The sequence below is a fragment of the Chlamydomonas reinhardtii genome, chromosome 9 (assembly GCF_000002595.2).
Source record: "Chlamydomonas reinhardtii strain CC-503 cw92 mt+ chromosome 9, whole genome shotgun sequence".
NCBI lineage: Eukaryota > Viridiplantae > Chlorophyta > Chlorophyceae > Chlamydomonadales > Chlamydomonadaceae > Chlamydomonas > Chlamydomonas reinhardtii.
The window spans coordinates 2,453,256-2,477,753 of NC_057012.1; the positions used below are offsets into that span (position 1 = coordinate 2,453,256).

Genomic DNA, 24,498 nt, shown 5'->3' on the forward strand with positions numbered 1-24,498 from the left:
GGAGGGGAGATGGGGACGGGAGCGGATGCGGGAGGGCGCAGGGAAACCGCGTGAGCAGCGGCACTAGTGGGGGTGGTAGGGGCTGTTGGGCGCCAGACGGCGCACCAGCCGGCCTTTCGGGCACTACAGGGGCTTGCCAGTGCCACTGCCCCGCCATTGGCGAGCCCCACGCCGCGTGGGGCTGCATACGGCCCCCGAATCTCGCCAACTACCCCTTTCCGCTAAAACTAGGCATTTGGGGCCCCTGGATGCCGTGGGCAAGAACGTGGTTAGGGCCCTTCTTGCCAGCGGCGGCGGCCTACCCCTGGAAGATGCAAGCCCTGGATGGCCCCGAGACGACGACCGACCCCCACAATCAACCGACCCATCACCAATTGACGTGTTCTTGGTTAGTTCCCCTCCCCCTCCACTCACCCCGTCCCATTGTACTCTCCTCTTCCCATTTAGCGTATTTGTGCTGCAATATGAAGGGTCCGGGCAAGGCCCAGCATGGGTGTGCAGTCAAGTCTGCTGCGCGTGGGGGTGCCTTGTCCCTTCTTGCTACGCATTTATGTGGGCACGGGTGGGAGCCACACACATCGGGACTACGCTTTCCTGCCCCTTGCCATGTTCCATCACGAGCGCGTGGGGGTGCGTGCGACCGCACAACGCCGCACCCTGCCGCACATACCCAGTCTGGTCATTATTCCGGCACGGCACGCATATACGTGTTGCCAGAGACGTCCACTCGGGATATCACCTACAGGCATTTATGCCACTCGCTCGTGTGTCATGGGGTTGCAGCAACCACTGTAACCTGCTGTAACACGCGAGAACGCATACAAACGCGCTCTATGTGCCCCTATGTGCCGTTCTGGCACGAGCGAGTGCTCCACGCACCTGCGTGCATAAAGTGGCTACCACCCTCAGCTATGCTATAGTCCTCATCATGTGAAGATGTGCGAAGCCAGCGAACGCGGCAAATCACTACACGAAAGCGTGGTGAGTCATTCAGCGGCAGGCAACAGACAGCGTCGGGCCGTGTTCGGGTAGTGCGATAAGCTTCCTAATCATGGGTTTCAGGACGAGATACACGCGCATGTCAAAGCAGGGCATTGCCATGGCTTGAAATCGTGGCAGAAGACATGTAGCATTTCGGCTGCTGAACCCAGCCAAAGGGCGCCGCGTGCCGATTTCAGCCCTACCTGAGGACTGATTTACCAACCAAGAACGAAAGAAGGTACCCTTTTGTGAAAGCATATGTAGCTGTTGCGTCAGAATGCGCGCGATGGCTTGTGTGCTCGTAATGCTGACTAATACTGCGACACACAGGGTACTGATAGGGCCTGCTCCGCCCAGCTGCCCTGGTCTCAAGGCCATGCCCTCTCAGCAGCACATTCTCTGCTTCATGGCAATACTCGGCGACACACGGCAGCGGGGCCGCCGCGCTCGGCGCTGTTTGGCTTCGGGGGTCCGACGGCTCGGCCGTTTGGCTCCTGCGCGGGCCTTTGGACTCCCCCCATTGCGCATGCTCCACGACACTCCTGTTCCGCGCCCCAGGGCACCCGAGCCCCTGTTATAAGCCCAACAGAGGCACTCACTTAGGCATAGTGGATCGGAGCTGCCTGTCTTGACAGCGCGCCCCCACAATCTAAGCTTACTAATACCTCTCGTGTTCTTCTTCCTCGTTCCTATCCCCCCGGCCATACCTCTCATTCCCACGACACCTAACCAGTACTTCATACCTTCAGCGCTTTCGGTCCTCATGGCCCGCCGGTCCTCAGCGACGGCTGCCGTCGCCGTGCTGGCGATGACGATTCTGTGCCTCATGGGCGCGGCCCAGGCCCGCAAAACCGCTGCAGTCTTCCGCAGCTCCACGGGTCGCATGCTGCTCGGCAACACTGTCATTTGCCCAGCTCAGCCTTCGTCCGATTGCTCGGCCTTCTACTCGAGCTGCGCCTCCATCACCTGCACGAACCTTGTGGTCACCATTGACGTGACCGGCAGCGGCTGCAAGGGCGGCAGCTACTCCTGGTGAGCGTACGTCTTGTGGAAGGAGTGGCGAGGTCGGAGCAGAGCTAGGAGGGGGTGGGCGATTGCGACACGGTGCTTGCCGTGCACAATACACGCAAATGGCGCCGGCCCTCGCTCCATACATTCCCCCTCGCTCACGTGTTTACTCACTGTTTGCTGTCGCTGCAGGGGCGCGTGCCTGAAGTGGGGCTTGGGCGACACCCGCTGCGGCCTCATGACTTCTTGCGCCGGCACCAACAAGGGAGACTATTGCGATGGCTTCACCAAGGTCTCTTTCGCGATCGACCAGAGCGACACCAAAGTGGGCATCCAGATCCACGACGGTACCTTCACCACCGGCACTAACAACGTGAGTGCCGTGTAGCTCGCTCAATCCGATTTGGCCCGGAAATGCTGAATCCGCAGCTGCCCGCGGCGCTAGATAGCCCGCACCTCATCCACTCACAACCAACGTCCTGCTTGCCCCCGCCTCTCATCTTCGATCCCCGCAGTGCACCACCACCAACCCTCTGGGCACCGGCGGCTGCTGGGCTGGCTCCAACCAGTGCCAGACCTGCGAGTACGTGTACACCATCCCCAGCTCATGCAAGACCAATAGCAAGCCTCCTTCCCCGGCCCCTCCTTCGCCGGCGCCTCCTTCCCCCGCTCCTCCTTCGCCGGCGCCTCCTTCCCCCGCTCCTCCCTCGCCGGCGCCTCCTTCCCCCGCTCCTCCCTCGCCGGCGCCTCCTTCCCCCGCTCCTCCCTCGCCTGCCCCTCCTTCGCCGGCCCCTCCTTCTCCTGCCCCTCCTTCTCCTGCCCCTCCTTCGCCAGCTCCTCCTTCTCCCGAGCCCCCGTCGCCTGCCCCTCCCTCGCCTGCTCCTCCTTCCCCTGCCCCTCCTTCACCCGCTCCTCCTTCTCCCGAGCCCCCATCGCCCGCCCCTCCCTCGCCTGCCCCTCCTTCGCCCGCTCCTCCTTCTCCCGAGCCCCCGTCGCCCGCCCCTCCCTCGCCTGCGCCTCCCTCCCCTGCCTGCAAGCAAGTGATGGACTGTCGTGCTGACACCACCTGTTCCTCTTTTCCCGCCTACAGCCAAGGCCGTCATGGAGAGCCTGTCGTCCACCGCCGGCACCGAGCAGCAAATCCCCGCGCCTGTGGGCAGCGTCTTCTGGAACGCCCGCCAGGACGCGTCCAAGGCCAACGCCTGGGGCGGCTACTTCCGCATTGTGCCCCCTCACGACGTCAGCGCCATCTACGAGTTCGACGTGTGTGCCGGCTGCGGCCAGGTGAGACCTGCGCACACGCGCTGCTGTATACATGGCTTGCCTGCCGTTGATCCAACGACCTGAGAAGACTGGCCCGCATGCATGCGCGCATGCATTACGTGTGTGGTCCCCACTCAACAGTCACCTGCCCAACTCGATGCACCATACATGCTGACACGGGTGTCTCTGCCTGCCCTGCTGCCTCCGCACAGAACCGCGTGTCCAAGGGCTTCATCATGGGCCGCCTGCAGTTTGTGCTCACCAACCTCAACGGCAAGACGTCCATCACCACGTTTGTGGCGCCGTCGCTCACCGCCTCCACCACCTCCAGCGTGCTGCACATGTACCAGTCCTTCATTGCGCCGCCCTCCCTAACGCCCGGCCAGTTCTCGAAGTTTACTGGCGTGGTGGGCCCCGCAACCACGCCCTTCACCTACGGCGCCTCTTGGGCTTCCACCGTCGTCACCGGCACCGTCAAGTCGGGCAGCAGCTCCTACCCCGTGCCCTCGACCGAGCCCAGCAATGGCCTCTACGTGGCCATCCACTTGACAGTCGGCGGCTCCATGTGCTTCTAAGCTGCTGTTGCTCTTGTGGATAGCGTTGCGTGTGATGTGTTGTGTGTGTGGTGAGGGCCTGTGTGTCATTGAGGTGTGAGCTGAACTGCTCGAATAAGCGCGCGCACATGTGTGGTGCGTTTTGGGATTACTGCCAAGTGCTGATTGCTTTTGCACGTTGATTGGCTGCTTGCGCGGCCTAACACTGCTAGATAGGATTTCATGTGCATCGTCGCTCAAGAGGGAAGGTGGAAACAGGATAGCGCGTTTCGTGTGTTCTTGCGGGATACTTGAGGCAGATTCCAGGACTGTTTTGCATCAAGCACGTGCCGTGGAGTTTATGTGCCCAGTCGAAACTCAATGCAGGCATCGAACAACCCAAAATAAACCCTGTTGGACGTGTGTACGATAGCGCATCAAGCACACTGTCTAATGGTTTCTATGATGCACATACAGTATTAGTGCTGTGCAAACCCCCTATATTATATCGCATGCCACCCATTCATGAGGGCATGTGTTTTGGCAGCAAATGCGCTCCGCATTGTAATATCTCGGACAACATAAGAACTGGACTCATCAGGGGTGCGGCCAACAGGCTGGCTGGATTATTGGGCTGCGTACTAGCCATGGGCACCGTGGCACCATCCAGCACCGTCACCGCGTGGGTACCGGGCCTACCGTGCTTACTTACTGACATTCCCGCAATCTAAACTCGGCACACTATCTACGGTTCCGGGGTGGGAAACCCCGCCAGTCAAGATGCGGGGGCACGGCAGCTAAGATGCCTGGGCGGACCATCCCCGCCAGTCGAGATGCGTGGACATGGCACCCCAGATGCCTGCGCAGGGCTACCCCAGCAACCTCAGATGCGCAGGCGCAGGGGTCAGGTTGCCTCTGGAACTTAGCTGCCAGACCAGACCCACCCCGCCAGATGCCTGCGCTAGGCAACTTTCCCACCCTCCGCCGACACCCGCCCATTTCCACCTCAGGCGAGCACGGACGGAGGGACTGGGAGCGTGGGGGACTCATGGGGAACCGTTTTGGCGTCGGGGAAGCCCCCTTTCCACCCCCGAGACCCCCCACACGGGAAGGGCAGTACGGCACTGGTAGGACTGTCGGACGGTGAATCTTTTGGGATACCGTCCGACAGTCCTACCAGTCTAAAAGCGGGTCCAAAGATGGTGCAGTTCATAGACGGTGCCCATACCGTAACGGAAGTGAACCTGGGTTGGGTGATGCTAGCTAGCTATACTCCATGGGGGCTGTCTGGGCCGTACAACTGCGGGAGGTTCCCCACAAGCGGGAGAAAGCCCAAACTTAGGCAAGGAGGCTTTGCTCCCGATTGCTCCATAGTTGATTTTGGAATTTGCAGTTGGTGGCGGCCATTACGGATGCTGGCATCAGGCACCGAATTGGTGATAGACGGTATGGGAGAGGGAAGCCGCCCATGCCGCACAGCCCGCACTCCACATCATTCCTTGTCACCGCATTACTGGCAGTTAAGAATCACCAATATACCGGTAGTATCATCAAATCGAGCATAGCGCGCAGTACGGTATCCTCTTCCAGGGAGCCGGCCTTATTCCTGACCCCTGTTCCCACGCAACACCTCCTTACCGCGGGGCATAAAGGAGGGCTGTGCGTGGAGGATGGAGCTCGCAAACCCTCCCTGGCTTGGTCGGCATTAAACTTTCTGCTCTTGCAATACTAAAGCCTTAAACCCAGGCCTACGAGTGGATGAAGCCTTCGAATAGTCAGGCGTGTCACGTCAGGCGGTGCCTTGGAAGCGCTTGCGCTTGGTGGTCGTGCGCTTCCACTGATGGAGCCCCTACTATCTATCTATCGTTCGACCTGCGGCTTGAGAAAGATACCAATGAGCACTGTGAAAAGACTGACTGGCACGGTGCCGTGGTGGGAGTCCTAATGTAACGGGAGACTCGCTCCCTTGTCAACCTAGGCGACAATCCTCTTGTTACATTGGTGCGAAATGCCAGGAGTCACCCTGACTGTTGAGGTCCCAGGATCGATCCTGGATGGGTGCATGGGTCCGAACTAGTGCACAAGAGGGTTACACCCTCCTTGCCCTGAGGTGGATGGCCCGTGAGAGCGAGGCAACAACGCAACTGGGCCAAAGGCAGTAAACCCACCCCGCGCCTGCAGTGAGCCTAAAAACATCTACGGATGCGCTGGTGGTCTCACGAGGACGTTCGCTTCCAGGGGGGGAGGACTGTAACGGGAGACTCGCTCCCTTGTCAACCTAGGCGACAATCCTCTTGTTACACCTAACGGGAGATAGACCTGAATGCCAGCAGTACGGAAAGGTATGGAGAATAAGACGACGGGGTAGGCGGTTGCACGCGGGGTAGGCAGCTGTGCGTGACTACGCGGGGAAGGCAGCCACGCACACCGCAGCGTATGAAGTAAGCAAGGCCTGTCTGAATGCCCCACCCGAAATGACAGCGACTGGATTAGATGCTAAGTTGCAGGGATTCGGACAGGCGGCATTCCCGTGAGACTTTCCACGAGTGCATGCAGCAAATTGCGGCACGACCACAAAGCTGGGAAACATCATGGGGAAATAAACATGGGCCTGCATACTTGGTTGATCACGCGCGACCAGCAGGGCTGCTGTGCGTGTATGCGTGCATGCAAGTCAAGCAAGGTGCACGTGAGTGTAACAAGGGATTGTGAGGAATACAAACACAACGGACCGGGTGCGCATATGTGTGAGTATGTGCAAGCTCAAATACTTGGGAGGCGCTGTGTGTGGCACCATTTGCTACGGCCTGTGGCATCACAAGCGCTGTGGTCTCGATTGGTGCGAGTCGAAGAGTTCACGTTGTCCGAGATATTACAGTGGGGAACGCATGTGCTGCCAAAACACAGGCCGCGATTCATGAATGGGTGGCATGTACATACAATATACAGGGGGTTTGCACAGCAATAATGACACTGCATGTGCATCATAGAAACACCTTGAAACTGTGTGCTTGATGCGCTATCGTACACACGTCCAACATGGTGTTGGGTTGTACGATGCCTGCGCTGTATTGAGTCTCGACTGGGCACATCAACCTCGCTCTCTTTACTACTGCTGCCCTGCTGTGCTTGATGCAACACCAGAATCCGGTTAAGGTATTCCCTCAAAAACACAAGAAACGCGCTATCCTGTGTCCACCTTCCCTCTTGAGCGACGATGCACATGGAATCCTATCTAGCAGTGTTGGGCCGCGTAAGCAGCCAATCAACGTGCAAAAGCAATCTGCACTTGGCAGTAAGCCCAAAACGCACCACATGTGCGCGCGTCTTATTCGCGCAGTTCAGCTCACAGGTCAATGACACTCAGGCCCTCACCACACACACAACATCACACGCAACGCTATCCACAAGAGCAACAGCAGCTTAGAAGCACATGGAGCCGCCGACTGTCAAGTGGATGGCCACGTAGAGGCCATTGCTGGGCTCGGTCGAGGGCACGGGGTAGGAGCTGCTGCCCGACTTGACGGTGCCGGTGACGACGGTGGAAGCCCAAGAGGCGCCGTAGGTGAAGGGCGTGGTTGCGGGGCCCACCACGCCAGTAAACTTCGAGAACTGGCCGGGCGTTAGGGAGGGCGGCGCAATGAAGGACTGGTACATGTGCAGCACGCTGGAGGTGGTGGAGGCGGTGAGCGACGGCGCCACAAACGTGGTGATGGACGTCTTGCCGTTGAGGTTGGTGAGCACAAACTGCAGGCGGCCCATGATGAAGCCCTTGGACACGCGGTTCTGTGCGGAGGCAGGGCAGGCAGAGACACCCGTGTCAGCATGGTGCATCGAGTTGAGCAGGTGACTGTTGAGTGGTGACCACGCACGTAACGCACGCATGCATGCGCGCGGGCCAGTCTTCTCAGGTCATTGGATCGACGGCAGGCAAGCCATGTATACGGCAGCGCATGTGCGCAGGTCTCACCTGGCCGCAGCCGGCACACACGTCGAACTCGTAGATGGCGCTGACGTCGTGAGGGGGCACAATGCGGAAGTAGCCGCCCCAGGCGTTGGCCTTGGACGCGTCCTGGCGGGCGTTCCAGAAGACGCTGCCCACAGGCGCGGGGATTTGCTGCTCGGTGCCGGCGGTGGAAGACAGGCTCTCCATGACGGCCTTGGCTGTAGGCGGGAAAAGAGGAACAGGTGGTGTCAGCACGACAGTCCATCACTTGCTTGCAGGGCCAATCAAAGAGAGATTCGGCGGTACTAGGAGTGAGCGGATGGAGGCCAGCAACCGCAAGGCGCTTCAATCATGACTCACGAGGAATGGCCCAGGCGGTGTCAGTGCTGCACTTGCAGGCGCTGGGGTTGACGGAGTAGACGGCAAACCACTTGCAGGTCAGGCACTTGAAGTTGTCGGCGGCGGTGTTGACGCGCGAGACGTACAGGTAGTTGGCAACGGTGGTGTAGGTGGTGTCGGTGTAGCAGGCCACGGCCACGGCGGCGCCGGTGGAGGTGGTGGCGCTGAAGAAGGAGTTCAGGCCGGGGTAGGTAGAGGTGACCATGGGGCTGTACAGGGTGTAGTCCTGGGGTTGACCGGTGACGGGGTTGGTGCCGCTGAACACGCCGTTGGGCTTGGCCAGGCAGTTGTAGGTGTTGAGGAAGTTCTGGGCCGTCAGGGGCTTGGCGAAGTCGCCCGCGCTGCTCTCGACTAGGCAGTCCTTGGACGTGCAGGGCGTGCAGCTGTCCACGCTGGGGATGCCGGCAGCGGTGAAGTAGCTCATAGCAGGGCAGGTACCGCTGGAGCACGAGGCCGCGTTGGGCGCGGGAGGAGCGGGAGAGGGAGGAGCAGGGGAAGGAGGAGCGGGAGAGGGAGGTGCGGGAGAGGGAGGAGCGGGAGAGGGAGGAGCAGGGGAAGGAGGTGCGGGAGAGGGCGGAGCAGGTGAAAGAGGCGCGGGAGACGGAGGGGCAGGCGACGGGGGCTCGGGAGATGGAGGAGCGGGCGAGGGAGGGGCAGGCGACGGGGGCTCGGGAGAAGGAGGAGCGGGCGAAGGAGGGGCAGGGGACGGGGGCTCGGGGGACGGAGGGGCGGGCGAAGGGGGAGCAGGCGACGGCGGCTCTGGCGAGGGAGGCGCAGGCGAGGGAGGGGCGGGTGACGGCGGCTCGGGCGAAGGAGGAGCGGGCGAGGGAGGGGCAGGTGACGGGGGCTCGGGGGACGGAGGGGCGGGCGAAGGGGGAGCGGGCGACGGCGGCTCTGGGGAGGGAGGCGCAGGCGAGGGAGGGGCGGGTGACGGCGGCTCGGGCGAAGGAGGAGCGGGCGAGGGAGGGGCGGGTGATGGCGGCTCGGGCGAAGGAGGAGCGGGCGAGGGAGGAGCAGGTGACGGGGGCTCGGGGGACGGAGGGGCGGGCGAAGGGGGAGCGGGCGACGGCGGCTCTGGGGAGGGAGGAGCGGGCGAGGGAGGGGCGGGTGACGGCGGCTCGGGCGAAGGAGGAGCGGGCGAGGGAGGAGCAGGCGAGGGAGGGGCCGGCGACGGGGGCTCGGGGGAAGGAGGAGCCGGCGAAGGAGGGGCAGGAGAAGGCGGAGCAGGCGAGGGAGGGGCGGGTGACGGCGGCTCGGGCGAAGGAGGAGCGGGCGAGGGAGGAGCAGGCGAGGGAGGGGCCGGCGACGGGGGCTCGGGGGAGGGAGGCGCAGGTGAGGGAGGGGCAGGAGAAGGAGGAGCAGGCGAGGGAGGGGCAGGAGAAGGAGGAGCAGGCGAGGGAGGGGCAGGCGACGGGGGCTCGGGGGAAGGAGGAGCCGGCGAAGGAGGGGCAGGAGAAGGAGGAGCAGGCGAGGGAGGGGCAGGAGAAGGAGGAGCAGGCGAGGGAGGGGCAGGAGAAGGAGGGGCAGGCGAGGGAGGAGAAGGCGAGGGAGGGGCAGGCGAGGGAGGAGCGGGGGAAGGAGGCGCCGGCGAGGGAGGAGCGGGGGAAGGAGGCGCCGGCGAGGGAGGAGCGGGGGAAGGAGGCGCCGGCGAAGGAGGAGCGGGGGAAGGAGGCGCCGGCGAAGGAGGGGCCGGGGAAGGAGGCTTGCTATTGGTCTTGCATGAGCTGGGGATGGTGTACACGTACTCGCAGGTCTGGCACTGGTTGGAGCCAGCCCAGCAGCCGCCGGTGCCCAGAGGGTTGGTGGTGGTGCACTGCGGGGATCGAAGATGAGAGGCGGGGGCAAGCAGGACGTTGGTTGTGAGTGGATGAGGTGCGGGCTATCTAGCGCCGCGGGCAGCTGCGGATTCAGCATTTCCGGGCCAAATCGGATTGAGCGAGCTACACGGCACTCACGTTGTTAGTGCCGGTGGTGAAGGTACCGTCGTGGATCTGGATGCCCACTTTGGTGTCGCTCTGGTCGATCGCGAAAGAGACCTTGGTGAAGCCATCGCAATAGTCTCCCTTGTTGGTGCCGGCGCAAGAAGTCATGAGGCCGCAGCGGGTGTCGCCCAAGCCCCACTTCAGGCACGCGCCCCTGCAGCGACAGCAGCAGGCAGCGAGTAAACACGTGTAACACGTGAGCGAGCGAGGGGGAATGTATGGAGGGCCGGCGCCACGTGCGTGTATTGTGCACGGCAAGCACCGTATCGCAATCGCCCACCCCCTCCTAGCTCTGCTCCGACCTCGCCACTCCTTCCGCAAGCCGTACGCTCACCAGGAGTAGGTGCCGCCCTTGCAGCCGCTGCCGGTCACGTCAATGGTGACCACAAGGTTCGTGCAGGTGATGGAGGCGCAGCTCGAGTAGAAGGCCGAGCAATCGGACGAAGGCTGAGCTGGGCAAATCACAGTGTTGCCGAGCATGCAGCATGCGACCCGTGGAGCTGCGGAAGACTGCAGCGGTCTTGCGGGCCTGGGCCGCGCCCATGAGGCACAGAATCGCCATCGCCAGCACGGCGACGGCAGCCGTCGCTGAGGACCGGCGGCAGGCCATGAGGACCGAAAGCGTTGAAGGTATGAAGAACTGGTTAGGTGTCGTAGGAACGAGAGGTATGGCCGGGGGGATAGGAACGAGGAAGAGGAAAAACGAGACTGGTATTAATACGCTTAGGTTGTGGGGGCGCACTGTCAAGACAGGCAGCTCCGATCCACTATGCCAAGTGAGTGCCTCTGTAGGGCTTATAACAGGGGCTCGGGCGCCCTGGGGCGCGGGACAGGAGTGTCGTGGAGCATGTGCAATGGGGGGAGTCCAAAGGCCCGCGCAGGAGCCAAACGGCCGAGCCGTCGAGACCCCCGGAGCCAAACCGCGCGTGAGCCGAGCAGGGCGGCCCCGTTGCCGTGTATCGCCGAGTATTGTCATGAAGCAGAGAATGTGCTGCTGAGAGGGCATGGCCTTGAGACCAGGGCAGCTGGGTGGAGCAGGCCCTATCAGTACCCTGTGTGTCGCAGTATTAGTCAGCATTACGAGCGCACACATTCTGGCACAACAGCTACATACGCTTTCACAAAATGGCATCTTCTTTCGTTCTTGGTTGGTAAATCAGTCCTCAGGGCTGAAACCGGCTGATTTGACTGAAAATCGCTGAACCCGAACACGTACTGCGGCCGGAAGCTGCCTACTGCATGTCTTACCAAAGTTTATGGTGGTGAATTGCCTCACACTCGCTCGCCGGCTTCTTACATTTTCAAATGATAAAGATTTCGTGCCGAACCGACATTTGCAAACCGGCCGCGGCCTGCGTTCTTGATTGCCTACCTACCCTGTTTCCCCGCCGGCTCTTGCTTGCAATTTGCTTGCATGATGGATGACACCCTTGCTCGGTCAGCTGATGACATGAGGACGCTTCAACTGAAAACATCAGGTCCTTTGGGAATTAGCAACATGCATGCGTGCCGTGCCGCAAGCGACCTAGCTGCCGCGGCGGTCACACGCACAGAATCTTCTGCACACTCATGCCGGGCGTCGCCCGGTTACAGCACATACATGCTAAATGCGCCAGGAGTAGAACAGCGGGGTGAGGTCGAAAAGCAACGGAGGGGTCATGGGGAGGTGCATGCTGCAGGTGTAGCAAGACTGCGCTGGGCAGTGGGGGGTTTCGCAGCAGCAGGGGGAGTCTGCTGGGTGCCACCGAGCGCACCCGCCCGCCGCAGCCCCCGACCCCCGCCAGCCCACCCAAACATGGGTGCAAGTCCTCACAGCCAATGTCACCACAGCTGGCACCACTGCACTACGCGCGCTAACCCGCCTATCGCCATCCCCCCGCAGAAGACCAGAAACCCCTACAAGCGCAGCCCGGCCACAACAAAGTGGTTTGGCTAACTCCCTGCATTGGTCATCGCATGCAGTCTCCAATAAATGTCATGGGACACCACCGACTTGGTCCTCAGCAAGTATCAAGGTCCTCCCCGGCTAACCCTAATAATAATAATAATAATATGTACGCGGTTCACGAAGGAGGCCGCGTTTCTTAAGGAGGAGTGAGTTTTGCTCACCCCACCGTGTCAAAAGGTGGAAAGTTAGCCTGGATCGCGAGGGCTGGGGCCAGCAGCCGTGGCGCCGCCAGTGGGACCGACGTGGCGTGAGTTCACAATCCCCATTTCGCGCTCAAGGCGGTAGTAGAGAAGGGATGTGGTGCGCAGGCTGATGACACTGTGCATGTGTATGCGTGAGCAGCAGGATTTTGCTGATGTGGTGGTGGCACCCAGCGACCGGAGGAGGGGTTCCAAGGTGTTTGACACAGTGCCGCCGTGGCCCAGCGTCACAATCTGCTCCTTTTTATATACTACGTCCCAGCCGGCATCCCGCAGGGCGGCTAACCCTAACGATGGCAAGTCCCCAGCCAGCAGATGTCTCGGGCTCGTCCATACCTCCTCGGGCTAGACTTTGTTGGCCCGGGTTTGGGGCGGTTTTGTTCCTATGGAAAAGTCCTCAAATCGCCATGTACTCAGACAAAAGACGGCAGCCACCCTGCCGTTACTTTGTCTGAGCTAGACATCACCCCAAAAACATGATATGACCTGTAACGGGAGACTCGCTCCCTTGTCAACCTAGGCGACAATCCTCTTGTTACATTGGTGCGAAATGCCAGGAGTCACCCTGACTGTTGAGGTCCCAGGATCGATCCTGGATGGGTGCATGGGTCCGAACTAGTGCACAAGAGGGTTACACCCTCCTTGCCCTGAGGTGGATGGCCCGTGAGAGCGAGGCAACAACGTAACTGGGCCAAAGGCAGTAAACCCACCCCGCGCCTGCAGTGAGCCTAAAAACATCTACGGATGCGCTGGTGGTCTCACGAGGACGTTCGCTTCCAGGGGGGGAGGACTGTAACGGGAGACTCGCTCCCTTGTCAACCTAGGCGACAATCCTCTTGTTACATGACCCCGCCCTGCGGGGACCGCTACATCGTCACCGCCGTGCCGCAGGGTAATGGCCGGGCCCGGCTTCCCGGCAACCCCTCGGATTGCATTGCGTTGCCACCAAGAGATGGCGGCGTTGGACTGCTGCCGGTGTTGGAACACGCGCGCGCCCGGAACGCTGTGCGTGGTGGCCGTGCAATGCGCGGGCTGCAGCATGTGCACTCCCCTGCCTGCTGCTGCAAGCGCCTACATGTTACGCACCGTGTCGGTGAAACCGTAACCCCTGGGTGAAACCGTGAACAGCCGCTGCAATCAGCAATTGCATACGGCCGCCCACCCCCTGTGCGTCCAGGTGCGTGCGTCTTCACGATGCAGCACTCGACCGGCGGTGTTGGTCGCGCTGCCGAAGGCTGTGCTATTATCATAACGCCAGCCGCGCTCCTCGACATGCTCTGATACTCTGAAACTCTGTGCCGGCCGCCGCTCCGATGGCAGGTAGGCACCAGCCATCTCCTGTGCCAGCCTCCACGCACTTCCCCTCCTCTCCACGCACGCCTACCTACCGTTTGGGGGGGGGGGGGTTGTAGATACCAGCCCAAACTAAACCAAACCCAGCAATGCAATAGAGCGAGGAGGAGAGCGTGGTCGATGCTTGACAACGGAGTGGCACGCGACAATGGTCCCCATTCCCGAAATGCACCGAGTTCCCAGGTTCCCAGCGAAACATCCCGCAAACCGGTAGAAAGAAGGCGATGAGCTCTTCGGTCTTGCGCGTGTGGGCGGTGCTGACGGTAGCCGCCTTCGAAATTGCCACCCAGGCTCAAACACACGCACGCACGTTCTAACTAGCAATACAGACTAGGCACACGTTGAATACCCACCTAGAAGACATCAAGGGAGCCCGGGCGCCGAGGAGGAGACCAGCGCCAGGGCGGGACGTTCGCATGTGCAAAAAGGGAAAAGGCAAACAGTGTGAGCGGAAAGGCCCGCGAGCGAAAAAAGCAACAGTACTCTATGTGCACGAGCCTGGGTGGCAAGAGAGAGGGAGAAACAGGCAGCGGGCAATTAAATAGAGGCAAGCACGCATCGGCATGGGGCCACACGAGGGCCAGGGGGTACAGGGACAAGGGGAGGGGGGTGGTTAGGGGAGAGGCAGGGTGCGGGCCGCGGACGGCTCCCCACAGCCCTGCCAATCCGGGTGCCCTCACGCCGAAGAGGGCATCCGGAGCCTGTAGGCGCTAGGGAGAGCGGGACGGGACGGGGTAACATGGGCACAGGCACACAGAGGGAGGAGACAACAGCAACCCGAGACACGGCAGAGCCTGGGTGGCGGAGACGGGTCTGGATGTAGGGCCTTGTAGAAGAGCTTGATGCCGGGCGCGTGCCGTCGCAGACGCAACTCCAACCCCCCCCCCCCCCACACACACACACACCCCACCACCCCAAACCCATGCACCCACCCACCCACCCCCGCACCTCCCATCCCCAAGCACACCCCACCCCCACCGCATCCCCACCGCATCCCCACCCCAACCCAACCCCTTGTCCGCACTCACCCCACGGGTACCCGAGCAAAGTCCCAGGCGAAGCCCGAATGCCACCGGCGGGAGCCCACCCAGTCCCTCCCCGACCGCGCGCGCTCAACTGCTCCCCACCGCTCCCGAGCCCGGAGTACAGCGAAACGGCCCTATGTTGATAGCCCCCGCGTGCGCTGCAGGGCCATCAACGCCGTCAATGTAAGTAGCCGGAGGCGAGGATCCCCCGGGGATGTGGAGCCCCCGCAAACGCTTAAAACTTGGCATTTTGGGCCCCTGGATGCCGTGGGCGAGAACATGGTTAGGGCCCTTCTCGCCAGCGGCGGCGGCCTACCCCTGGAAGACGCAAGCCCTGCCTGCCTGACGACCCCACACACGGCTGCTACCGTCCATAAATGCCACAGTCGACCCTGACATCCCGCCGGGACACCGCGGCCGACACGCATGCTCCTTTCCCTGGCACCGCCCACCCGCAGCCGCCCTTGCTTCTCCCCGGTGACATCTATCCATGTACCGGCCGCCCCAGAGTCATGCCGCCTCGGCCAACGGCGGCTTCGCAAGTCACCAGAATGCCGGAAACTTATCCCATCATCGACATCTGTAGAGCTTAACGATGGCATTGCGCACGTACTTTCTAGTATTTCCAGGGGGGGCGGGAGCGAGGGGTTTCCATGGGTTGAATCCCTCCAAAATTGCAACGCTGGCCTGGATGGCACAGCAGGGCTAACGTCGCGGCAGCGGAGACTTGCTGGATTGGGAATTGACTGGATTGGGTGTATGTGATGCCGAATGGGCGGGCGCCGGGCGGGCGTAACATTTTTGGGGACCTGCCCATGGCCGATAGAGCCTCTCAAGACGAGTCAGTGGGTACCACTACGGTACTAAGTGGAAGCGGTTTTGTGCAGTCACGTGCCGGTCGGTCGGTCTTTGGGAGGTCCCGCGGGGTTGCGGGGGATGGGGTTTGGCACTTTCTTTCGTAAACCCCCCTTCGCTCCCTGCCCACTCAACAGTGCGCAACAGCATTTCAGCTCGCCACCAGCTCAGTTCGCCCCAGCCTCAGGTGCTCAGCCTCATGTCGTGATCAGCACTACACATCCGCTCTGGTCACGGTATTACTGGTAACGGGGGGCTGGGCAGTCTCCGGCGTGGGGGCGACGTATTTCCATGATCGTCGGTGCCTGGGCTGGGTGCAATTTTGTTTATCCGGCCGCAACTACATTAGGCACTTGCTTTGCCTTTTTCATGTCCCATATTCCCTGCCCACTCAACCCTTCTTCACCAAGCAAACGGACGTGTCCAGGCCCCTTCATCTTCGCTTGTGCCGTAGTATTCTGCCATCACATACCGTTACCCACCCTCACCCTCTGCCAAACACCACCCTCCCACCCCTCCCGCCTGACCCACCACTCCGACTCACACCTACCGCCCTCTCCCCCGCACGCCGCCTTCTCCCAACGTGCGACTCGCAGCTTCTCGTTGTTCATTCTGCGCCCCCACCCACATTCACTCCATTCGTACACCAGAACGTTGATGATCTACGAGAATTCTACACGTACTGATTGCTGCTGCTGCGTTTTAACCTCGCATTCACCACAACCATTCAAGTGCCCTAAAGTGCCCAAACGGCTGTGGACTGGAGTTGGTCTCCGTCGGGGGAGCCAGGGGGCGGGGATAGGTTCGGCTGAAGTTTGCCCCAAGTTTGTCGTGGAGCATGCGCACGAGGGGAGTACGAAGGGCCTCACAGGAGCCGAACAGCCGAGCCGTCGAGACCTATGTGCGGCACGGATGGACCCCAACGGCCTCCCAGAGCCAAACAGCGCCCGAGCCGAGCAGGGCGGCCCCGCTGCCGTGTATCACCGAGTATTGCCATGACGCGGAAGAGGTGCTGCTGGGAGGCCATGGCCTTGCGACGAGGGCGGCAGCTGGGCGGCGGAACAGGCCCTGGCAATGCGTGCGCCAGCGTGCGCCCTCCGTGTCGCAGTAGTCAGCATTGCGAGCGCGCAAGCCATCGCCAACAGTTACATCCGCTTTCACAAAATGGTACCTTCTTTTGTTCATGGTTGGTTAAACGGCGCGGTGCCCTTACTTTGCGGCCAGCAGCCGAAATGCTGCATGTCCACTGCCACAATTTCAAGCCATGGCAATGCCCTGCTTAGATATGCGCATGTATCATGTCCTGAAATCCATGCTTAGCAAGCTGATTGCACTACCGGCGGAACGCTGCCCGACGCTGCCCATGCTGCATCACGCTTTCGTGCAGCTAGTGAATTGCCGAGTTCGCTGGCTTTGTACATCTATGATGATGATTATATGCTGGGGGCCGGTCGCACGTTACACAGACTCGGCTGAACATACATTCATCAATTCATGCCGGGCCTTGAACTGACCCTTCAGATTAAATTGCAGCACAAACACGCTAAACGGGAAGAGACGATTGCAATGGTACGGGGTGAGTGAAGTGGAGGGGGACCCAAGTCAGGGGTTGGACGTTTGGGGGGGGGGGGCGGTCGGTGTGTGATGGGACAGGGTTCAAGGCAGGTTGGCGAGGTCCCGTAGGGGGCGGTCGGTCGTGGTCTTGGGGCGGGCCAGGGTCCCGGGTTTAGGGAGCGTATCATGACGGACTTCAGCAGCAGCCTAACACTACGCATCGTCATGCAAACATCCTTGCAAGGCCATAAAAAGCGCATTTAAACCATGGGAAGGTCCGCTCCTGCGTCGTGGCTGGGACATGTCAACAGATACGCACGTGTCAATGTCGTGGGGAAGGCCCGCAGCGGGTAGGGCCGGTCAAGAGAAGTCGGTTGGCACCACTCCCACATTATAATAGTCAAGTAAAAAGCACTTTCAAGACGGTGTTGGTCAGTTGGTTGTCGTTCGATCAGGGTCGATCGTGTTTGGTCAGGAGGGAGGTCAACGTCCAGCCACGTACGGGTTTCGTTCGGGGCACGGGGTCTAGCATTTTGTTTCCTAACCCATCCACCCACCCTGGCCGAGCCCACACTACACCTTAGGCCGAAGATTTTGGAGCCAGTACCCCCGGAAGCCCAGAAGTGCCCAAAGAACATTGCCACGCTTGCCACCCTGTCCAGACCTGTGTACTGGGACTGCTGCTGATGACTCCTGCTGCACAAATGACCCGCCGCCCCCGGCTGCAACCACGTGTGTTGAGAGCGAGGCGGCCGGAGGCGCCCTTCAACACCTACCAATGCCGTCCACAACGCAAAATTGTGTGTGGCACTGATGCTGATTCCGGTCATTACACCATACAGCCATACATGCCATGCTGCCTGCCCCACGCCACCCCTACCGCCTTCATCCACGGGAAGCGGAGCAAAATTGTCAGCCACTCGGCCCAGCCACCAGGCCTGCTCGATCAATCCTGGCTTTCCCGGCAACCCAGCAACAACCTCGGCCATCGCGGCGATCAGCCCTGCCATCCCGGCCCTTTCCATCCGTCCCATGCCCCCTCTTTCCCCAGGCATTCCACCGGCTCTCCCGGCCCACCTCTGTCTCTGCCCTTGCCTCGGCCACCCCCGAAGCTTCTCAGGTGAGCTTATCCACACACGACGGGTAGGGCCACATAGGTGCTATGCGCAATACCGTAAGGTGGAGTTGGAGACTAATACATCAGTGTTCTCGGGTGAGGGCTAGGCGGGGTCAGGGTTGGCTGGGGATGGCCAGGGCTGACTAGGGTTTGGAGGAGCGCGGCAGCGCGACCTAGAACGCACGGCATTGTGGGTGGCCAATGGATGAAACGTAAGCGAGGTTGGAAGGGGAGGTCGTTGGCGGTGGAAGCCTGCTCACCCTGGGGCGAGTGAGAGAAGGCAAAGCGCCGACCGGCGGAACTGATGAGCGGGCCTCCCCGGACATCCATCCCAGACATGATGGCTGTTGGCTTATGTGCTCGCTCGCTGTAAGCATAACTGCCGTACGTACACCATTCCAAGCGGTGAGCGAGAAGTTGTATGGATGGAAGGCTTCCGGTGTGGGCCAGACCGGCAGAGAGGCATGCAGGCGCAGGGGAGGTGCAGGGGCGCTCACGGGGTCTGGTCGTATAGTTTGTCCACGGCCAGTTACTAACTCAACGGAGTTGACACGTCTGGTCACGCCGGCGCTGAGCCCATACTGGCCCATACAGTTAACAAGAGCCGGGAGGAGAAGAGGGGATGGCGTAGCCTTCACTTACAGACTTCCTTTGTCACCGATACCATGTTACTGGAACCCCGCCCTCGTGCATGGGAATGCCCAGATTGCAATAGTACCGAAGACACCCGCCATGGCTGGGTACAATCCCGGCAGTCCTTGCCAGGCATCGTTGCACTATCTCTCCTCAGAACTTCAGCCACTCAGACCCGAATGCAACACCGATGCACGCTGCCACGCACCAGCATCATTCCTGTGACGCGCCCAACACATCAACATCTGCAGCAGCGCTTACAGGCCCCACAGTCCCTACCGTAAGAACCGGCCGTGTGTGGTTCACAAGAGCCACCTGAGTGTGGTTTCGTGATTGAATTCAAGTTTGCTCTTGAGCAGCTAGCGTACACGCACGCAAGCAACGCGTTACGCAAGCAACGCCCACTGACACGGACGCTGCCAGGTCTGCACTGATTCGCAACATGAACATCTTAGGCATGGAAACCGGTGGCCCCCCCTCCCCCACACGCTCTGCCTGTATCACTATCTGACTATTGATCGCAAACCAACCTGAAAAGGCACAGCAGTACTGCGTAACCTTGGTCAATTGCTTTACTCGCCCTTGCATTGTCACCAGCCAGCATCCCTGTTGGCGTGGCAACCCAGCCAACTACCGAGCCCGCGCTGACCAACCACCAAACAAAACAACACAGATGAATTGTGCCTTGCTACTTGCAGTCGGCCCCACATGCCGCCATGGGCATAAAATCCACATGCTGATGCTGTCACCGCGCACTTTGGTGCTTGCTACTGCTGCCGTACCGTACGCACGGCCGTGGCGCGGCCGATGCCCAGTTCCTCTGATGCTTCCAGCGTCACGAAGGAGAGGGAGGCATCCTTGCAAGCCGAAGGGAGGGACTATGACGTCCCGATGTGCTAATACAGCGCTGATACATTCAACTATTCATGCCCTCGGGTCTTTGCTCCCAAAGCAGGCACGCATAGAGTGTTGTGACAGCTCGATGTCGTTCTCCAATTAGACCGTATGCTGGTACCGTATACGCCGGGCACTCCATTAAGATGTGCATTGCCCTTCAGCCAACACGGCTGCTGTACCTGTGGCGCCGCTGCTGCACTACCTTCACACTCCCTCTCCAGTCTCCACTGCACCACACTTGGCGCAGTGCGTGGCACTCCCATCCCATCGCCGCCGTCGCTGCGGCCCCTCACCGCCGAGACCCCTGCCTCTCCACAGCCTCAACCCGCCCAGCACAAGCCACCAAGCCATGCGCGCCCCGGCGTCACACGCGCTGCTGCTGGTCCTGCTCGTGCGCCAGCTTCAGGATGATGCTGCGGAGCACCTCGGTTGTGCTGCCCGTGTCCGGGTGCCGCTCCTGCTGGAGGCCCTGGTGCTGCTGCAACTGCTGCTGGCGCCCCTCCATCTGGGTCCGCAGGGGCAGCTGCCGCGCCGGAGGCGGCACCAGCTGCGCCGCCGACAGGAATTGGCCTTCATCCTGCGTGCCCACAGCCGCCGCCGCCGCGTCTGCCATAGCATAGTCGTCCTCGAAAAGCTGCTGCTGCTGCTGCGGCTGTGGCTGCGGCTGCTGCACCCAGCGCTGTTGGTGCGGCACCTGCAGCACCTGCTCTGTCTGCTGCGGATGCTCCGTCTGCTGCTGCTGCTGCTGCTGCTGCTGCTCCGGCTGCTGCTGGTGGCGCGGGTACTGGTGGCATGGCTGCCGGGTCTGCGGCTGGTGTTGCTGGGAGTGCGGGTGCAGCTGCAGGACAGGCTCCACAAGTGTTACACGCGATTGCCGGTACGGTAGCGTCAGCTCCTGGGAGCCCGCCGCCGCCGCGGCGGCGGCGTAGTGGCCGCCCAGGCCTTCCACTGGCATCCGGTCCACGGCGGCGGCGGCGGCGGCGGGCGCAGCCGCCATGTCCGCTTGGAGGGAGAGCTGCAGCAAGTCCCGCCTCTGCTGTTGCTGCTGCTGTGGCTGCATATGGTATGGTTGGCGGCCGTTGGGCTGCTGCCGCCAGGCCTCGGAAGCCGCCTGGGGCAGTGGCCGGGCAAGCGGAGCCCGGGACTGCGGCTGGTGCGGAAGGGAGTAAGGCGCGGCACTGTCAGCCGGCCGGCGGGCATGCCCCTGAGGCTGGTGCTGAGGCTGGTGCTGGTGCTGGTGCTGCTGCGCCACCATCGCATGTGGTTGCGACGGCGATGGGCGCCAGCGATAGCAGGCATCCTGGTAGTTATCAAGGACCGGTACGCCGTCATGCGCTGCCGCAATGTTGCCGGGGGCACTGCAGCGGTGTCCGCCAAAGTTGTTGTCGCCGCCGCTGCGCATGTGCCGGGCCGGGCGCGCCGGCATGGGGCCGTCATCCATGGTAAAATCAACAACCTCTGGCTGCGTCTGCTGATGCTGCTGCGTCTGCTGGTGGTGCCATGACGACGAGTGTTGGAGTGGCATTTGCTGGTGCTGGTGCTGCTGCTGCGACTGCTGCGACTGCCTCAGCGCATGCTGCTGCGGATGCGCGAACCGCAAATTGTCGCTCAAGGCACTGGCCGAGCACAATGACCTCACGTGGGACTGTGGCATGTGCCCGGCATGCAAATCACGCAGATCGCCGCAGCCGAAGCTGTCTTGGTCCATTTGCTGCTGCTCCTGCACCTGCTGCACCTGCCGCTGCGGCTGCGGCTGCTGGTAATAACTTTGGCCATGATCGGGAGCCACTTGCAGGCCTCCCTGAGCCCCACCAGCGCCGCGAACAGTAACGCCCGGCGAGCTCCTCCTCAGGGCCATTGCTGCAGGCGCCGATGCATGTGCCCGAAGCTGCGCCACCACCGCCGCTTGTGAGCTGCCCTCACACGATGCGTACTCGTCGCTGCGGCTGGACTGCTGTGGCTGATGGTGGTGCTGCCCTGAGGACGGCGGGGGCCAGCAGTGGACAGCCATGGGAGGCTGCGCCTGCTGCGACGGCCGTGTGTGCTGCAGCGGCTGCTGGTGCTGCTGTTGCGGCTGCTGCCGCCCCGACTGCTGGCGTAGCACCGGCACCTCTACTACTGCGGTGCTGGGGCTGCTGGTGGTGGCGGACAGCGGCGTCTGCCGGGCATAGCCACGGCACAGCTCCTGCTGCTGGTAGTGTGACAGTGCCGCTTCGGCCGCTGCCGCCGGTACAACAGACGCTGCACTTGCTGCAGCCGCAGGGACCGACAGCAGGGGCCCGCTGGCGTATGAACCCAGAACGCCGCCGCTCGATCTGGGGAGCATCCGGCCAGCCACGCCGCTGCTTGTCTCCGACGCACCACCGTCCGCGCTGGTTGCGCGTGTGCTGTGACCGCTATCGCTGACATGCAAGTTTAGCATATCAGGAGTCAAACCCTCATGCTGCTGCCCGTCTACCTGCAGCTGCAGGTGGGATTGGGGCCGGCGCACCCTCGCCGGCGGCACGTGCGGTAACTGCGGCGGCAGCTGCGGCGCCAAGCCCTCCGGCGGCTGCGGCGGCTGTAGTGGCTCCAGCGGCGCAACACCAACAGCGGCGGCGGCGCCCGCCGCGGCGGCGAGCACGTCGGCAATTTCGGGCGGAGACTGAGACCGCCCTCGCGGGTCCAGGGTGCCGGGCATCAACCGGATCTGCATCGGGCGGCTGCGCGCCCTTGCCGGTTTGTCGTCCAAGGGAACAACCAGTGTGGCGCCCTCAATGCCCGCTGCAGAGAAGCACAAACGGGCGAGGGCACATACAGGGGTTAGGGCTGGGGTTCGCCGGCGACTGAAACAGCACACTGTAGCCACACGTGTCACATGCCGCACGCGCTCATATGTCACTGCCAAACGCGCAAAACACTCCCAACTCACCCAGGCCCAAGCCCTGCTGGGGGTCCGGCGTGGGCTGCATGTGTTGCCCGACCAACCCCGTGGTGGTGGCCAGCCCGACAGCCTTGAGCGCGCGGCGCACGCGGCGCGACAACCGCGCCGGCTCCAGCGCCCCGTCGTTCATGTCACGCAAGGCGTGGTCGTACGCCGCGGTGCGGGCCTCGGCATTGTCCCTGTAACCAGCAGTAATGCACAGCAGGGCGAAGGGTAGTAAGCACGGGTCAGGCTGAGGAAAAATGGGGCGGCACAGCGCGTAGTGTCCGCTTGTTGGCGGTTTTGCTTGAGTGCTGCAGCCAGCAGGTGCGTTGCCGAAACCCCCATCGCGCGCTGCACATGGGTACCAGGGGCGTGCACGCGTGCAGCTTGTGTTTAGGTCGCGGCCCCATGCGGACGGCCCGACCCAAGAGCGCACAACGCACCGATGCACGTTACGGCACGGCACGGCACGAAACACAGGCACAGAGGGGCAGGGCACGGCGCCACGCAGCTCACCAGTTGTCACCCAGGTGGCGGAGGTATGTGAACAGAAAGGAGTTGCGGCGGCAGACCTTGGCACGCAGGGTGGAGTGCCACCTGAGAGGTTAATAAAAAGGGGACGAGCGAAAGGGACAAGGACTTCGAAGAGAGGCCACATTGCAGAATGCGCTCCCTAGCAACACGAGTTCTCGCCCATGCCGCTGGATGCTTCCGCGTTTGCATGTCGCGCATTCCATCATGTACGGTCCCATGAAGCTCCATGCCTCAGCGCCCCAAGCGCCCCATGTTCCCGCACTCACATGTTCTTGCTGCGATTTGCAATGGGGCAGCAGGTGTAGGCGTTGCAAGTCGAGTGATCCACGTGGGGTCGAAGTGGGCACACGATGAGCAGGACATAGTGTATTGTTTACAAGAAGGACTTGCTGACGCAGTTGACGAGCTAGCGGGTACGCGCAACAAGTTGAGGCCACACGAACGAAGCGTGCCAAGGGTGACAGGCGTCGCGGTGACCGCTTCCTGCACCACGCAGCCCCCCAGCCCTATGTCTAAGAGCCTGAGCGCACCTTTCCGCGCAATCAACCCTGGGACACTCAGGCTCTCAAGTGTCAGACGGCTTTGGGGAAGCGAGAACCCACTGAGGTGCGCAAGGCTGAGGCCCCCTTGTGCTGAGCTCGGGCACGGTACCCCCCTCCCCCCACGCGACAACCCGAGCTTGTCACCCTGTCCAATACTAGCCAATCGCGTACTAGGGCTAAACAATATCTACTAAATTTGAAATATCTACAATCCGCCCACACGTCACACGCGCACTTACACATCGTTCGGCGTGCGCCCTGATTTAAGCCGCTTGGCGATTTCTGCCCAGCGATTGCCGCATTGAGAGTGAATATGTGCAAACAGGTGCTCCTCGCTGGGGCTCCAGCTCAGCAATTTAGTTTGCCGCACTGCTAGTGGGGCGAGCGTCGCAGCCCCAGACGACGAAAGCGAGGACAACATAGTCCGGACGCCCTATGCAATATTGCCTACAGCATCTTCGGTTGACAGTGGCATCGTGGTTTCTGCGCGCCAAAACCTTCGCAAAAGATAAAGTCTTCGCATGCGCAAGAGACCGGGAAGGCCGACCCCTTTTGCGGAGTTTCCAACACAATCAAAGCTGTGCATGAGGGCATGGCAAGCTTAGCAAGACGAGCAAAGCTTGGAGTGCCCAATCGCACGGCCACCATCGACACCTCAAAGTTCGGGGACGCGGATCGCAACAGAGCAGAAACTGCAGCTGAAGCAATTCATTTCTATATCATCATCATAGGAACTGCAAGGTTTCCATTTTGAAACAAAGCCTTCCAGTCAAGTTACGCCCTGGCCGTTGGTTGGAATTGGACAATCGAAGATTGTTTTCAA

The 24,498-nt window shown here is 61.5% G+C and overlaps 3 protein-coding genes across 4 annotated transcripts; 1 reads left to right on the plus strand and 2 right to left on the minus strand.

The window, feature by feature from the left end:
* The first annotated feature begins 1,596 nt into the window (after positions 1-1,596).
* CHLRE_09g391350v5 (uncharacterized protein) lies at positions 1,597-6,648 on the plus strand. 2 transcript variants are annotated; one of them, XM_043065589.1, is made up of 5 exons: positions 1,597-2,013; positions 2,182-2,362; positions 2,505-3,021; positions 3,080-3,273; positions 3,465-6,648. In XM_043065589.1, exons 1-5 carry the CDS (start codon positions 1,745-1,747, stop codon positions 3,825-3,827), a joined length of 1,524 nt encoding a protein of 507 aa, XP_042920986.1. In that variant the 5' UTR covers positions 1,597-1,744; the 3' UTR covers positions 3,828-6,648. The 2 variants fall into 2 exon arrangements, with proteins under 2 accessions (XP_042920986.1, XP_042920985.1); XM_043065588.1 differs by having other exon boundaries at positions 3,465-4,365.
* A 1-nt stretch (position 6,649) lies between these two features.
* On the minus strand, positions 6,650-11,356 carry CHLRE_09g391352v5 (uncharacterized protein). The gene is made up of 5 exons (XM_043065590.1): positions 10,447-11,356; positions 10,086-10,266; positions 8,092-9,943; positions 7,756-7,949; positions 6,650-7,571 (listed from the first exon to the last, which is right to left on the minus strand). The coding sequence occupies exons 1-5, from the start codon at positions 10,590-10,592 to the stop codon at positions 7,209-7,211; spliced, it is 2,736 nt and encodes a 911-aa protein (XP_042920987.1). The 5' UTR covers positions 10,593-11,356; the 3' UTR covers positions 6,650-7,208.
* A 7,434-nt stretch (positions 11,357-18,790) lies between these two features.
* Positions 18,791-24,496, minus strand: CHLRE_09g391353v5 (uncharacterized protein). Its single transcript, XM_043065591.1, has 5 exons — positions 23,915-24,496; positions 23,400-23,408; positions 23,116-23,196; positions 22,606-22,796; positions 18,791-22,457 (listed from the first exon to the last, which is right to left on the minus strand). Exons 1-5 carry the CDS (start codon positions 24,094-24,096, stop codon positions 20,059-20,061), a joined length of 2,862 nt encoding a protein of 953 aa, XP_042920988.1. The 5' UTR covers positions 24,097-24,496; the 3' UTR covers positions 18,791-20,058.
* Between the last annotated feature and the right edge of the window lie 2 nt (positions 24,497-24,498).

Bases quoted from the DNA above. Each gene is read 5' to 3' on its own strand.
- CHLRE_09g391353v5 (XM_043065591.1), bottom strand. From the start codon at position 24,096: ATGTTGTCCTCGCTTTCGTCGTCTGGGGCTGCGACGCTCGCCCCACTA. The intron at 22,797-23,115 runs GTGAGCTGCGTG...TGCTGGTTACAG, and splicing joins CGCCACCTGGGTGACAACTG to GGACAATGCCGAGGCCCGCA. The intron at 22,458-22,605 runs GTGAGTTGGGAG...GCTTCTCTGCAG, and splicing joins CCAGCAGGGCTTGGGCCTGG to CGGGCATTGAGGGCGCCACA.
- CHLRE_09g391350v5 (XM_043065589.1), top strand. From the start codon at position 1,745: ATGGCCCGCCGGTCCTCAGCGACGGCTGCCGTCGCCGTGCTGGCGATG. The intron at 2,014-2,181 runs GTGAGCGTACGT...CTGTCGCTGCAG, and splicing joins AAGGGCGGCAGCTACTCCTG to GGGCGCGTGCCTGAAGTGGG. The intron at 3,274-3,464 runs GTGAGACCTGCG...GCCTCCGCACAG, and splicing joins TGTGTGCCGGCTGCGGCCAG to AACCGCGTGTCCAAGGGCTT.
- CHLRE_09g391352v5 (XM_043065590.1), bottom strand. From the start codon at position 10,592: ATGCTCGGCAACACTGTGATTTGCCCAGCTCAGCCTTCGTCCGATTGC. The intron at 9,944-10,085 runs GTGAGTGCCGTG...CGATCCCCGCAG, and splicing joins TCACCACCGGCACTAACAAC to TGCACCACCACCAACCCTCT. The intron at 7,950-8,091 runs GTGAGTCATGAT...TCCCGCCTACAG, and splicing joins CACCGCCTGGGCCATTCCTC to CCAAGGCCGTCATGGAGAGC.